General features: G+C 40.6%; 1 protein-coding gene across 5 annotated transcripts in view; it reads left to right on the forward strand.

The window, feature by feature from the left end:
* Positions 1–16136, forward strand: part of kcnn2 (potassium calcium-activated channel subfamily N member 2) — a 29596-nt gene that overhangs the window by 8562 nt on the left and 4898 nt on the right. For 3 of the 5 annotated variants that reach the window (XM_054757724.1, XM_054757723.1, XM_054757722.1), the window contains exons 3-6: positions 4916–5334; positions 5889–6030; positions 7870–7980; positions 8053–8180. In XM_054757724.1, the coding sequence (XP_054613699.1) occupies positions 4916–5334; positions 5889–6030; positions 7870–7980; positions 8053–8180 (800 nt within the window). Of the gene's footprint in view, positions 1–4915; positions 5335–5888; positions 6031–7869; positions 7981–8052; positions 8181–8279; positions 16128–16136 lie in introns of those variants that run through there. The other 2 variants (XM_054757720.1, XM_054757721.1) reach the window with 1 other exon arrangement.

Genomic DNA, 16136 nt, shown 5'->3' on the forward strand with positions numbered 1-16136 from the left:
AATTTACTTAAGTATGCTTTTTTTTTTTTTTTTTTTTTTACTTATAGGTCGTATTTAACCATGAAACAGCATGATTTATTCTTTTTTTTTTTTTAAACTGAGAGTGAATCCGCAAAATTCGAACCGCGATGTGGCAAGGGACAACTGTACAGTATATTATGTTCATAACAGTTTCTTGTCGTGACACGCTCAGCAATCCTGAAGGACTTGTTCGAAATATACAGTGGAACCACAAAATTTGAACACTTAACTCTTGGGAGGAAAAGTATGTGTCTAACCTCTAGAAATACACAGAAAGGTAATTAACTTCTTTTACACAGTTATGCTCACAGCTTGACCCAGGAATGGATGAATTCTGTTTCCATTGGTTGTATGGGGAAAAAAGGATGCAAAATCCAAGCAAATCAGAGGTTGACCTTCGTCGCCATAACAACTTGTGTTCCACTGTGTTTTGCCGTAATTTTCTACAGTTTTATAAAAGAAAAGCTTTTAAACTAAAAATACGTCAGCACCCTCCTTTTTGCATGAAATTCTACAGCGTGAACATGACAACATTCTTCTGTTTGACTCCATGCTTTATTGCTTTGCATGCACTTGTGTGTCATAACTGTTGTTCTGCTGCCGCCATTGAATACTTGATGCCGTGTGGTAAAGGGCCCTTGAGTATTGTATTTCAGGTCAGCCATTACTCTAATTGCTTACAGCCACCATGTAGGCTCTCCTCATGCAACCGGGGGTCTAAATGTTTAATTACACTGTTTTGAGGTAACAAGCTCTGTAAACGCTTCACACAGGGACAGGCGTGTTGTTTAAAATGTAAAATAAAACGCAGCTTCCACTGTGTGGAAAACAATGCATTTAGCCGGCGTAGGTAAGTAAGTAAGAGGCGGGAAGCAGGGGGCCGGCCGCCGCTTGTGTGTCTACATTACACCAGGCTGGCCGGGAAGGTTAGGGTTACACACTTCTTTGACAGATGTCGACTTGTCAAAAGAGCTCGGTGTCACTGTGATATGAACAACCGCCACTGAAAATTTAATTGACGCGTCTTCATGTGTTTAGGGGAGTAAACGGATTGTGGCTTTTAAATAATTATACATGACTCGAGCTGGCTTTGTGGGGCCACTCCATTGAACTTGTAACATGCTCTGTACTCGTCACCTTTACACACTTCCATTGTCCGTCATGTACTGTAAAGCAGCCTTTGACATATGTGCGATGAGCCAGAGCAAGGCGGACGCCGTGTCACAGTGCCTTTGTGGAGCATCCATGTGTATGTCTGTGACGAAGTGGCATTTTCACCAGATTATTGATTTTCTATATGCGCTGCCTTTGTCCTTGGCTTGAAAATGATGAAAAGCAGCTTCCAATTCTGTGTGAGAGGGAGGAAAAAAGACTATTCAGCAATTTAATTTTATGTATCACTGCTAAATTTACAATCTAGGTCGCTGATCCCATTAGGCCTTCAGGACTGTTTTCACCTCCATAATGAGAAATCTCAAATTAGACTAAATGGGAACTTATTGGCAAGGTGCCGAATCTCGACATCATGAGCATGCAGTGAGGGTTCTCTATGATGGATATTACTGTATCTGCATACTTGAAATGGCTGTTATGACCTCTGCTCTAGATATTATGTGTAATTATAATGTATGGAGATGAACTTGCAGCTGTTGAAGTTTGCCCAAATCCCAACGGTTTGGAGTTGTCTTTGTGCACTATATCCTTTGTTATGCTATGTCTTGGTTATATGTTAAATAAAACCCTCAACTACTGTAAACTTAACAATTTGACATGCGTATGGCTACTTAAATGAGAAAGAAGCATACAATACAGATCAAATACAGGGAAAAAACCTAAGTTGAGGCCACCGTGAGCGTGGTTCTCAGCTTAGTGGCAAGCCCCGCCTGCCGACTGAGTGCACACTGAGTTGGCGCATGTCGCCAATAATACAATGCTGCGGAAAAGTTTATTTCAACCAGTTACACCATGACTTTCTACAGCCTGTTTAACGTCTTTATTGTAAGTGTGACGTCATTATTCTTGCTAATTAGGCATTAAAATACATAGAAAGGAGGCAGTTGCAGTACTGCTGCATCCTGAAGAGGTCAGGCATGCGTGAGCTGGAAGGTGCTTATCACTGTGATGTCCTTCCTTTTTTCTTTTTCTCTTTTTGTCTTTTTAGCACTAGCTAGTGAATAAATGAATGGAAGATGGAAGATTATATAGCCAAACTCACCAGGAGGTGATTAGATTTTTACAAGGAAAGGCTGTACTTCATATACAAAGAAAAGGTAAGGTTTTTAAGTTTAAAAAAATAAATAAATAAATGGGCCCAAGACGTATCTCAAAACATTTTTACAACTAAAGTGAATTATGCTCCTCTTTTTTTGGTTATCCTCTTAATGAGCAACCAGTATGAAAACAAAAAACTCCAAAGGAGTCAGTGCCTCACCAGTCACGAACCTCACCACATGTCACTGGTTAGGATGGCATATGGCGTTATAATCATCTAGCAACATATCACAACAACATACGGTATCCCCACCTATTCGTGGTTTGGCATCATTTGTTTTCTCTGCTTGAAATTGTAAACAATTCCTTTTTTATGGTAACTTAAATGCATAGAGGTTTTATGGCACTATCTGCCGGGGCAAACTAGTTCTGCAGCTATGAGCCCACCAGAGGATGCTGCCTCACAATTCAATTCATTCAATATTTTCCAGTACGGGAAGATGCTTTGTCAACAAATAAGCATGATACTGTATGCTGGAATTGATTGTTAATGTGTAAAACTGAATTTAAAATGTGTTTAAGAACTGTGAAAGCGATTATTGTTATTATTACTAGTATCAAAAGTAGGCATTTTTAGGGCTTTTTACGGGTTTGTCCATTATTCGTGTTTTTTTTGTCATTCACTGAGGGTTTTGTAACATAGCTCCTACAAATAATGGGGATCCCATGATGCAATCATGATGCAATCACTATTATGTCAAATTGTAAGTAATGCATTTAGAAACACACTGAGTACACACTTTTAGGATGACCTGACCTTTGCAGGAATGCACAAAAAGGACATTTTATGTGTATGCAAGTCAGAGAAAATGTGCTCGTGCAGCTGTTTTTTTTTTTTTATTCCTTTCTCCTTTGCCTTAAAAGGCATTTGCTCTCATTGTAAAAACAGCCCACCGGGAACCACCGCACTAACCCTGCTGACGGATACACTTTGTGAAATATCTGCTGCCAGTTGTGATGGCATGCACATATAGGCAGGGGAGGCCCTTAATGTGATTGGGAGCTTTGCAGGGAATAGAAAGGGGGAAAAACTGTTTGACAAATGTAGTTGAAGCTTTGACGGCATTTAATCTGCGTGCCAGGGAGACATACCGATAGGATAGCACTGTGAACGGACTGCTGACATGAGTTCTGGGTGAATGCTCTCAGTCTTCTTGATAACTGTAAATTGCACTGAAAATGACGACGGGGCTGGGCACCAGTGGGAAAGGGCTTGCATTTGGGGGGCTGCTGAGGGGTATTAAATTACAGCCACATCCAAGTCCTAAGTGAGTTGACTTCACCGGTGGTCACTGGCACCGTCCACTCGGAGGCGAGCGTTTAATGTGGCGGCAGCAGCAGATGTTCACATCAGTGCATCTTGTGTGAAGCTGAAAATGCTGACTGCACGCTGCTAATGTTGCACCTTTTCTCTGCTCTTGTTTTATTCAAAGAGTCCAAGTGGTGAGAGAAATCAGAGAGGTGGGGAAAAAAAAAGGTGGAATGCATGTGCACACAGTTACTGCATTGCATTACAAACATCACTGCTTTAAAGTCCCATATTAAGCCTCAGTTGTACCACAAAAGTACATTCCAAATACACTATTATGAAACTAGTGTTGGCTGGAATTTAGATTTTAGTTAAAAAAAAAAAAAAAAAAACTTTTAAAAGTGGTTTCAGTAAGCCTTATTGGGAACACACTGTTTTGTGTGTGTGTAGCTTTATTGCTAATGAGCAGTGTTTATCCACACCTGTCTCCAAGAAGCGCACTTTATTCACTTCTTTCATATACTAGTACACTATAACTCTGCACTTGTCCTACGTAGTAGATACCATATATCAAAAGAATGGAACATTACAGCGTGGGACAGGAGGACACAAACATTAGCAGCACCAGCATAGCTATGTGCGCTGCATTGCTAACATTAGTCACATTTTACCAGCAACATTATGCTAGGTATAAAAACAAAATGATCAAACTTGACTGACGAATAGTTGGCAAAGCTCCAGGCTTCATTTCAAGATGTGCAGTGAAGCCTGTGGCCAAGGATAGACTGATGTTGGTCTCCATACACATGACTGAGGACTACAACAATACGGTAAACATACTGCAAAGCATTCTTGTGTTTGTAAAGGCAGAACATTTTTTGATATACCTTTTATTTTTTATTGTAGCCTTTGCCAAGCTTTTTCCATTTAGGTTTGTAGAATGTCAGAGTAAAATGCTGTGAGCTGTTTTATTGATCATCAAGCAGGAGCACAATTTATTTGGCAAAGGGCTTTTTTTTATTAATCTGTTTGTTGTAATACATTAGTGTTCTTTGTCATTAATTTATATGCACATGTCGATGTTGTGCTGGGGAGAAAACCCATTTTGGATCTAAGTCTTGAGCTGTTTTTCTGGGATAGGTGTTTAGGTGTGCAACGCTGCATCTGCAACGACTTGGAGAAAACCAGAAATGAGACATGAATAGTCTTTGAGAAATGTGAGCTGAGAAATGTACTTTAATGACCTGAGGCCATTAGTGACATATTGTTTAAAGGCTTTAATGATTTGCTGTAGCTTGCCATGTCACAATGATGAAAATGTTTGCTGCCTCTCTCCCACCCACCAAAGCTTCACTCTCTGCCCTTTGCTTGCAGTTATTTATGGTGGACAACGCAGCCGACGACTGGAGGATAGCCATGACATATGAGCGCATCTTCTTCATCTGCCTGGAGATCCTGGTGTGCGCCATCCACCCCATCCCGGGGAATTACACCTTCACCTGGACCGCCCGCCTGGCCTACTCCTATGTGCCATCCAAGACGGACGCTGACGTGGACATCATCCTGTCTATCCCCATGTTCCTCCGGCTGTACCTCATCGCTCGTGTCATGCTGCTGCACAGCAAGCTCTTCACAGACGCCTCGTCTCGGAGCATCGGGGCGCTCAACAAGATCAACTTCAACACGCGCTTCGTCATGAAGACCCTCATGACCATTTGTCCCGGGACGGTGCTGCTGGTCTTCACCATCTCGCTGTGGATCATCGCCGCATGGACTGTGAGAGCTTGCGAGAGGTGCCTGGATCCATGTTTTTTTGTTTCTTTTCTCACGCCATGCTTTGCCTCTCAGCATCAAACATAGATAAGGCACAAAAATAGATCATCACCAGGCATTCAAGTGCTCAATTAGCATCTAGCAACAAAGTCCAGTGGATGCTGAAAGATTGTGTCCAATCCATCCCAGGACGCTGGTTGACCAGTTTTTCCCCATTGTAAATAATGCAAATAGAAACAATCAGTTCCAGGGTCAAACTGTTGCAACCATAAAACCATCATTTACTACACAGGCGGTGTTTTAAATGACATTTTAACATTATTAAATGCCATAAACATTTTAAAATGAGTAAACCACTCTAATATGAACAAAACACTCTTCTATTCCTGGACGTCTGCACACAAAAGGGTGACAATTTTTACCTGTGTATGATAGCAAGCCCTACCAAGATTCTTTCTCATTAGCAGTAATAAAAAACAAATACCAGAGTGTAATGTGTACTCTGTGCCATAAGGTTGCTGAAAAGTTGCTCAGCCTGTCGCGTCCATAATTTAAGTATTGCAATTTATTGCAGGTACCACGACAACCAGGACACGAACAGCAACTTCCTAGGGGCCATGTGGTTGATCTCCATCACCTTTCTTACCATCGGATATGGAGATATGGTCCCAAACACTTACTGTGGGAAGGGAGTCTGCCTCCTGACTGGCATTATGGTGAGGGGAAGAAAACATTTTTAATTGTTTTAAAAGATGATATGGACAAACGGCTTAGGATAACCGGACATTACTCCTACAGGAAGCCCTAAAATGAATAAAAGATAGTCCCAACACTTACACGTACACTTACGTTAAGTTTGTCCATTTGTGAAGACACAGTCAGGGCCAGATGATATTGAAAATTCGGATGATTTTTATGGATATACACTACCAGTCAAAAGCTTGGACACATTTTCTCATGCATACACATATACACCAGGAAGTGCACTCTCCTCCGGACTATAGAGCTCACAGATATGTAAGTCGCACCAACTGCACACTAAATTTAAAGAGGAAAAAAATATTTGTACATATATCGGTGACACCTGTCTATAAGCTGCTGGTGTCCACGTCCTAACATGAGATATTTAGTACACAAAGATTTTTTTTAACTTTTCATGACATAAATACTTTTATCCAAACTGTTGTGAACAGTGCGTTGTAACATGGATATTTAAACAGTGCTGAACAGTGAGTGTATGATGGCCAGTTGAACAGTGGCCTACCAGAAAAGTCCTCTTTCTCCTCCTGGGAACTAAAACCACTCAAGTCGTCTTGACAAGTATCGCAATTGAACAGCATCATAATTCCTTCGTCACACACTTTGTCAGTCTCTCGCTTTCGGTGGTGCTATCTCCTTGTCTCTCGGCAAATTAGCCTTTTAGCTTGAGCTATCCTGTGATAGTGGACGGTTGGCGGTCCGAGTAGTCCAAACAGAAGCTGTAGTAATTGTACACTTGATCAAACTTACTTAAGAAGTGGCAGAAATCGCTGCATAAGACTGCAAAACGTAATATTAGCTTCCAATTGACTAATTTGCGTCACTACTTCCTGAAGCTGGGAAATAGTTTTTTTGTAGTTTTTAGCCAGAAATTAGCTTCATCGCTGTATAAGCCGCAGGGTTCAAAGCACGAGAAAAAAGTAGCGGCTTATACACGGGAAATGAATTATGTCATGTATGTAGTTGTGTCATGTCTTATGTGACATCCTTCCTTTATTGGCTACTACCAGCAGTAGCTCCAAAAGGGTGGCATGTAATTCCAAATCCTTCACATTCAATTTTTCACATCTCTTTTCTGTCTGGGGACTCATCTATCTCCTCTGATTTTTTTCTCTGGGCCAGGATTTGGGCTGAGAGAGTTTTGTTTTCTTTTGTGGCATTGTTGCTTTGCGGGTCGCAATGGTTAGCTTGGCTTGCTAGCGACACACAACAAATCCGTACCTCATCCTGGACAGAGTTCAAGCCGAAGGTGTCAACTTCCGTAGTGAGAGCAGAGGAGTTGATGTATATTTGGTAGTCCAGTCGCTGTAGAAAGTACAGTTTTTTTTTAAGTCGACATCGCTATTTGTTTAAATGCAAGTCGTCGTCTTCTACTGCTGCTTCATTCTGATGCATATGCCTCACTGTTGCCCCCTTGCAGAGGGGAGGAAGTACTGCATAAATGATCATTTCTCTTGTGAGACTGAATGTGTTTAAATTTAAAAGCTTTGGTAGGCCACATCCCTATTGAGAACCCCTGCTTTGGACCATACACTATATATTGTATTTGAAGTGGTTTGTCTTTCTAATACGTAAGTCCAGTCCCGTATAAAGTTCCACAGACGCGCCACCGGGTCCAACAGTCAAATTGCATAAATTGTGATATGTTTTTTAATTCATGACCCCTACTACTTGTACTATGTCTTATATGCCTATTGGAATGCATGAGATAACCCATAAGATGTCCAGTGGGATACATTGTGGTCATTACATTTGTAGCTTGCATATAAATTGTCACTTCACTCGCTATTTCCCAGGGTGCAGGCTGCACTGCCTTGGTGGTGGCTGTGGTGGCCAAGAAGCTGGAATTAACCAAAGCTGAAAAGCATGTTCACAACTTCATGATGGACACCCAGCTCACCAAACGAGTGAGTAATCAATCCCCTTTCTGCCCCTTTCCCCTTCACGTCAGATATGACTAAGCTTGTGTTTCCCTTCAGGTGAAAAACACAGCAGCGAATGTTCTCAGGGAGACGTGGCTCATCTACAAGAACACCAAACTGGTGAGGAAGATGGACCATGCCAGAGTCAGGAAGCACCAGAGGAAATTCCTTCAAGCCATTCATCAGTAGGTGGCACGCTTTTAAAGCAGGCTGTCTGCTGGCACCTTTCGTTCAGCTGTGCCTTTTACATTCAACCTGAATTCTGAATTGTTTGACACCTGTAGCAAACCAAACGAGCTCACGCTGTGTTTGAAGGATCTTCTACCCTTCTTGACTGCACTTTCATTTCACAGCTGAGGAGTTGCTGTGACTCTCTGTGTGGGTGCTGCATGGGAGAATATATGCAAAAATTTCACTCAGTGCCACATAAAAGGCTCTTGTAATCCCTTTATATTAAGAACTAGGTTGGATTGATATGTAAAAGAGGTTTTTCCTTGGAATGAGTTATGCAAAATATCCCTTGTGCACAGCTGTGGAGATACACATTTTGCAACAAAACATCGATTGTATTCTCGCTGTCACACCGAATGTGTTGGGTCTGCTGTTAGGCAGACCTGAACTGCTTGGTTTTTTTGCTGGTTCTAACGGGCTCCGTTCACACTCTCACCTGTCAGCCGGTCTTTTAGCCTCTGAGGACACCCAAAGTGTGCTGTGACTCCACTAAAGTATTGATTTTAGCCTCACCTTGCTGCTGTTTTTCTTCACTGACACAGAGGCTTCTTTCAGTAGCAATCAGCTCAGTGCTTTGTTCAACCAAATGCGACTAGATGTGCTCTTATCTATTTTTTTTAGACCTTAAAATATCCTGCTCTGCGTGTGTTTGTTGGCTATCTGTAGTTTTATGTCTCTAAATGGGCCTTTTGTATGTGACTTTCGTTTGCTCATGAATCCTCCTGACATTTTTGTTTTTTATTTTAAAGACTTTCCATAAAATGTTTGCTGCTGCTGCTGCAACCCGCATCCGCATTTGGTGCCGTTCTCAAAGTCGTCATTCTTTTTACGCTTCGTCAAGTCATAATGTCCTCACAGTTTGAAGCGATGATGTCACACGATCCTAGCGCTTTCCTCATTATGGCGCTCCCTTGGAGCTAAAAGTAAATCTATGAAGGAAGCAGATTGAGAAGGAAAGAGTCACGTCCGTCTCTGTGTGGAAGGCAGTGCTCAGCATCCTGTAAAGATTGTGTGTTGTGTGTGTGTGTGTGTTGTCTTGTTTGGAGAGCCTGAAGTATCGGCTGATCAGAGCGTGATACTTGTGTCAAGATGAATGTAGGACAGGAAATGGCTAACAGCAAGCAGATCAAAGTAGCCATGCACAATGCATTCAGGAAGTATTCAGACATTGGATTTGTAGTCGTCCACCACAAAGATGTTTTGCTTCATCAGAGAGGATGGGGCATTAAAGGAAAACTGCACTTTTTTTTTTTATTATGCCCATCATCCACAATCCTTATGTGAGGCATGAACACACACGTTTCTCTTTTCTGTGCATTCTAAAGACATTGCCCACACGCTGTTAAAACACCTCCAAAAACCTCCAACAATGCTTTATCGCTTTATATCCATGCTGTAACCATGTAGTAACAGGCAGATTCATGATAACATGTAATACTTATAGTATTTTGCTGTACTTTGGTCGTTTTAAGCATTCCTGAAACTTCCTTCCTGGGCGCATTGATTTCACATAGCAACATAGAAACGAACGCTACACCTAGCATTAACTTTTCCAACTCAAAAACAAAAACACAGCAGCAGTGGCAGCAGCTCAAATATGTTTGTGGCCTGACGCGTGGTGAGCCCGGTGCTATGCACAAGTGTGTGGTGAAGCTAGTAGCTAGCCCGTGTGGTGTGACGAGGTGTCACTACGCTAGTAAAGTACTAATAATAAAAATGTCGCTGTTGCTTGTTTAATACACAGGTCACATTAATGTAAAGGGGGCGTTGTTGGAGCTTTTTGGAGGTTTTTTCAGAAGGCTTTATAGGTGTAATAGTTGCATCCCATTACGTGCGATCTTCGCTGCCTCTTTTTTAGCTGTTTTTATATCTTTAGAACACACAATAAACAGAAAAACGCGTGTTCATGTCTCACATAAGGATTGTGGATGATGGGTAAACTTTTTAAAGAAGTGCAGTTTTCTTTTTAATGCAAGCAGGCGATACAGGGAGAGATTTTTAATTTTTAACTTATTATATGAAATTATATGAAAAACATGCCGCAGTGAACCATCAGTCAGAATGAAACACACTAACAACCAACAACAATGGAAGAGAACGAGACTCTCCTGTTTGTAATTCTCTGCATGTGGCTCTTTGTAAGGTGTCCAATTTTATTCAAGAGGAGACTGAGGGCAGCAAAAAAATGGAACACTGGAGCAAAATGGAGACTGTGGTATACTCTACTGTAATACTATTATTGTTGTTTTCCATAGCTAATAAGCATGTGTGTAGCCTTGTAACCACGACCAGCATATGGTATCATCTCAGGATGTTGGGGACTGCGGTTGACCAGTGCTAAAAGTACCTCATAGCACCTGCTTTTGCAAGTATAGTTTGCAATGCTTTCTGAATGCATGGTGTGACTTGTATTGCGGCAATGTGACACATCACATCACATTGTTGTGAAACGTCCTCTCTTGCGGCAATAGATGATGTGAGGTGCAAACAGCTGGAAGGCTGTCGACGCTTTGAGGCACCGGCTGTCTGTCTTGTCTGGTTTGGTGGAGTGTAAAACGCCTGACGTCAGCACCAAGGTTGTGTTGTTGCCTCTTGAGTTTGTGTGTGTGATTGCTTCGTGTAAGAAGGGGATTGAATGCAGCCAAGAGAGAGCGAGCGTAGCGGCAAACAAGCAAGACTGCAGAGAGATAACACTGTGGTTGCCAAAGCAATAAGTCAAGACGGCGGTGATGAGGTTTGCACAGCAGCCAGACTCAAGACAAAGCGATTTTTGCCATCTGAATATGTCTATCTGATGTTGCAATAATTCATTTGTCTACTTCATGTTCCCTTTTTTTCCTGTTTGTTGTCGACACAATGCAATAGAGCTCGAAAGTAAGTGTTCGCCTCACATTTAGACCCAGACCTGTTGTGTGCATGCTGACGAGAGCTTGTCCTTGAACCCGATAATATGACTAAAAAAATGACACCTCCATTTGATAAGTGAAATTCATGCCTTTACTTATGCAATGATACACGCACAATATTGTGTCACAAGTGTCATTGAAATCAGCGCTGGTGTTATCATGGAGGAGACACATACTGTGCCGTGTAAACACACCAGCACACGCATGTCAAGTGAATTTCAATTATCAGTGATGGGGGGTGTTCTTCTTTCCATTTCTGCATGAATGTGATGAAAATCTGATTTTTAATCAGAAAGCCACTGATTAAACTCCCAATCAACTGTGCTTTCATGTACCAAAGGATGACGACTAGAGCTCTACAGCTAGCGCAACATTTGAACTTACTGTGTGTTTTGTTGTTTGTCACCCCGATCAGGGCTCGGGGGTCATCTTTCGGTGTGTGGAACCATTGTTTGGCCTGTTCCTACATTTGCAGCCACATTTCCTCTATTTCCATGTTGGATGACACTGTTGCAAAGATGTCATGCCATGTCATCGCTCTCTCTTTTCAAGTTTAGTCATAGGCCCAGCTCGAACCTGAAAGCTGCATTTATAGCTAGCAGGAAACGTACAAAATGTTCTTTATATTTGAACTGGACTACAGTCATCCCTCGTTTATCGTGGTTAATTGGGTCCAGACTAGGCATGGGCTGGTATGAGATCCTGACGGTATGATAACCTTGGGCAAAAATATTATGGTTTCACGGTATTATAATTACAGCTCTAAAATGTGTGATTTTGAAATATGTTTATTAAGAAGTGAAAGTCAAAACGGTCATTTTAAAACCATATGATATAACACAAAATTGCAACATATGCAAAACAAATGACAAAAAATAACTGAATTCTTCCTAAATCAATAATAAATAAAATGCAGTTCTCAGTGCAGTCTACTGTGGCTAATCCTGCAACTCAAGTCACAACACAATAGATATTTTAAGCAAATTGCAGTCAAGTGACCCAAGAAGGTCACAACATAAATATTTTTGTTAAACTCATAATGTTACGTGATAATTTTATAGTAGCGGGTCACACTTACACGAACGTCCTTTTCTGGGTCATGTGATTGTTGTAAGCAACTGAGACGTTGTTGAGTGGTTGTTGCTTGTTGTTCAGTGGAGAGTAAACAATCACATTGCCACATTTGGTGACCCTTGACCTGAGTAATATGTCGACAACAGCACGGCCATACCAGCGCCGCTCAGTGCCAACGAGGCGACTAACACGCCTGTACTATCTATGCCCGACGTATAGCAACACACCACACGCCTTTGGTTTCAACACATCGAAGCCCAGTTCCGACTGTGAGGAGTAACATAGGACGTGACAAAGTATTTCCACGTAATGGCTGCGCTGGACCTCTCTCTCTCATATCATAGAAATGGTATGACACAAAATTTTAGTGGTTTTGAAACCGGTACTTTTTCATACAGTGGTGTACCTTGAAACCGGTAATCGGCCCAAGCCTAGACCCGACTGGACCACGATAAGTGGATTTCTGTGAAGTAGGATTCAATATTAATAGAATATTTTCGCAGTTAGGGCATAGAAAACCTGTTTATTACTTTCTAAATACGTTTTTTAACATTATTAGAGATGAAATAACACCCCATTAGTTTCTTTTACACTTCTATTATGCTTTGTTTCCATCACGGGCTACGGTATCACTGCAGGGACATATAGCCTCTCCAACTGACTTATTCTAAACTTAAGGAACTGTTTCAGACAGAGTGGGCAAGAAGGGCAAAGAAGCCAAAAACATACCACTTCCACACAGAATGAGAGGAGAACCTTTTTTTCCACTTGATCTCAACAATGTCATGTCGACTCGGCTCGGCTGGCTCAGTAGCCTTGTCTCCATGCAATGTGAATGGTAAAGTAATCTAACGTCATGTCTCTTTTTTTTTTCTTTTTTTTTTTTAAAAACCACAATATAGTGAGGGAGCTATAATGAAGCGACGATAAAGCGAGGGACGACTGCATTTTCCAGTAAAACAAACCCAAAGAAAAAATGAGTCCTGCTACTAGAAAAATCAATAAACATGGAGGACATAGTACTCTAAAACTTTTATTTTGCCAATGTAAATATTTTATTCTGCTACAATATCAAAGCAGTGAGGTGATTAGGACTTTTGAAATATCACAAAAAATGTCTTCTTTTTGTACAAATCTTACTAAATTTAAGTGTTTTAGTCCATAATAATACAGTGGAACTTCTAACACAGAATTTCAAATCTGTTTTTCCCACAGGAAATAATGGAAATAATCCAAATGGTCACCATAAAGCCATTATTATCTGTGCAGGCATTTTAAGCACTATTTTGATGTTCCTAACAGTCATACAAGTGTAAAAAGAAGTTAACCGCTATTGATAATAGAACATACAAACAATAAAACACAGCAGTGTTAAACGACGAATGACAAAATCGTGATGCAAAGGTGACTCTCGCAACAGGCTACCTTGCATATAACATTTTTAAAACACTTTTAAATTGTCACACACAAAAAAATGTCACACATTTTCAAACATTGTGTCTGTCACACAAGTGCACAACAAAGTTAACCCTTGATAGTCATGAAACATGAAAGCAAGAAACATCGCACTCAAATCGAAATTGTAACTTGAAGATGAGTCGTGTTGCAGGTGAGCCCCTCTCATCTCATATTTTAGCATTCTTAAATTGTACACAAGTGTAAAAAGAAGTAACCCACAATTGATAGTAAAACATATAAACAATAAAACACTCCTTCTTAACTGTGTAAAATGACGACAGTAATGCAAAAGTGATGACTTTCCAGTTCTCTCTCGTAGTTTCCCTTGTTGAGGGTGTTGTTAATGCTGACATCTCACGTCATGTCATGCTTGATATCATTGAAGTTTTTCTTCAGACACATATTTTTTCTTGAAAATGTTAATCAAAGCCCGAATTGTATGACCTACCTCAACTTTAGAGGTTCAACTGTATCTATCCTATAGATGGCTGTCTCCCTGTCCATCCCCAAGGTCAACATGAGAGTCAAGGCGAGGAGCAGACCATCTGAGTGACTCTGTGCCTTTTAGCGGCGAGATATGAGAGGAAGAACGTGACTCCAGAAGAAGGTCAGGGTGACGTCACCGGGCCTTCATTTGACTGACACCGTAAAACTGTCAGTCATGATAAAAGTATGACACGGTCAACAAATGCCCTCTCTGTCCGTTACACGCAAGACCAAATATCATTTCCACAAGGATTCCAATGAAGAGAGCGATGCAAAAATAAATAGCGTAGTTAGAGGAGCTTTGTGTTGCCACTCTCTCCTTATGAATAGCAAGCAGATTCAGAGAGGCTGTTCGTATGCACAACTGCCCATGAGGAGTGATTGACCGAGGCATGGGGGACATAGAGAAAATAAAAGGCAAGGCGAGCGGTCCTCCCGTGCTGACCTCGACACCGCTTGACTGCTATTGGTCATCCAGCTGTGAAATACATTACCCTACCAAGTCCTTACATCAACTGCAGGCTCATGTCTCATCATTCCACATTACCCACAACACAAGTCACGTTTTGGACAAAGAGTAATTTTAGCTCCGAATGGGATGTTTTGGGTTCAGGACATTTTTTTCCTTGATTCCTTTGGCGCCCTCTGCTGCTCAAACGTGCCTGTCTTCAGGACAAAAGATGCTCCTCCATCATTGCATAAGAGCAAGCATCAGCAGATTTAGTCCCCTTGTGGGTGTTCTGACATTTCCATAACCAAATGATCCCTTTAAGTGCATTAAATACAACTTTACAAGCACTTTATTCACGGGGAGATGCAGTACATTTTTGAAATGTTTCTAAAGCATATGTGGCCAACAGCTGTTGTTTAAGGTCACTGGAGAAGAATCGCAGATTTTAGAAAGCATTTAGAAAAAGATTTATGGTGTTATATAAATGCAGCACAAAATTACAATTAAATATATTTTTAAAAATGCAATACAATCAATTATATTTTCCTCCAAAATTAGATTTAATTAGAGTTTTATAAGCTTTAACGGTTTTTGGGGTATAAAAAAATGATTCATCCATCCATTTTCTATGCCACTATAATAAAATGAAATATAATGACACTCTTTAAATTGTTCTTAGGAATGAACACTAATAAAATCTAAAGAATAAGTACAATAACTCTTACATTTGTGATTTTATTTTCTTAGGAATGTAAATTCAATTAATTCAAACGACCTTTTCAATGCAGACAGGGTTTTGGGTGTAGTAAAGTGGTGTAAAAATGACAATAAAACATAAAAAACAAAAATAAAATCACTCTTTATTTGCCCAAATTGTCAGGAATGCAAATATGTAATAATAATAATAATAATAAGTATTATTTAAATTCATATAAATTGAATTTCAGCTGCAAATAAGGTTTTGAGGGAAAATAATTACAATACAATAAAATATTTTGTACAAAGAAAATAAAATCACCAACACTTATCTAAATTGTTTTCAGACATTTAAAAAAAAGTACAGTTAAATTTCAGATGCTGACCTATTGTGAGTGGGTGTGTACAATATCAACAGCATTTTCCTCTTTGGCCCAATTAATAATTTATCATTTGCATGGATGCACTTTGCTTAACCAAGGCCAACTCAAAACATCACTGACTGTAAGACAGATAAGTAATGCACAAACTGCTATTGTCAGAATGTAAAAATGTAGTGTCTGCAAGCCAGTGTTTATGTAATTGCATTGAAGAAAGTTTCAACAGAGCAACCAATATGTGAACACTTCATAGCTGTAGCATTGTTTGTACTAGCAAAGCAGGACATACTGTACAGTAACTCTCCTTTCCACTTGCATGCAGCTCAAACCAAAAAGAGTGACCCTCTCCCCTGCATTCTCTCTATACACATCCTTGTGCATGTCCCAGGACTGCGTGTGTATGCCCTGTGTGTGCACAAAGCTAACCCCGCACCCCCAAATTCCCTATTGATGGCAGCC

The sequence above is a fragment of the Dunckerocampus dactyliophorus genome, chromosome 17, assembly GCF_027744805.1.
Source record: "Dunckerocampus dactyliophorus isolate RoL2022-P2 chromosome 17, RoL_Ddac_1.1, whole genome shotgun sequence".
Classification (NCBI taxonomy): domain Eukaryota; kingdom Metazoa; phylum Chordata; class Actinopteri; order Syngnathiformes; family Syngnathidae; genus Dunckerocampus; species Dunckerocampus dactyliophorus.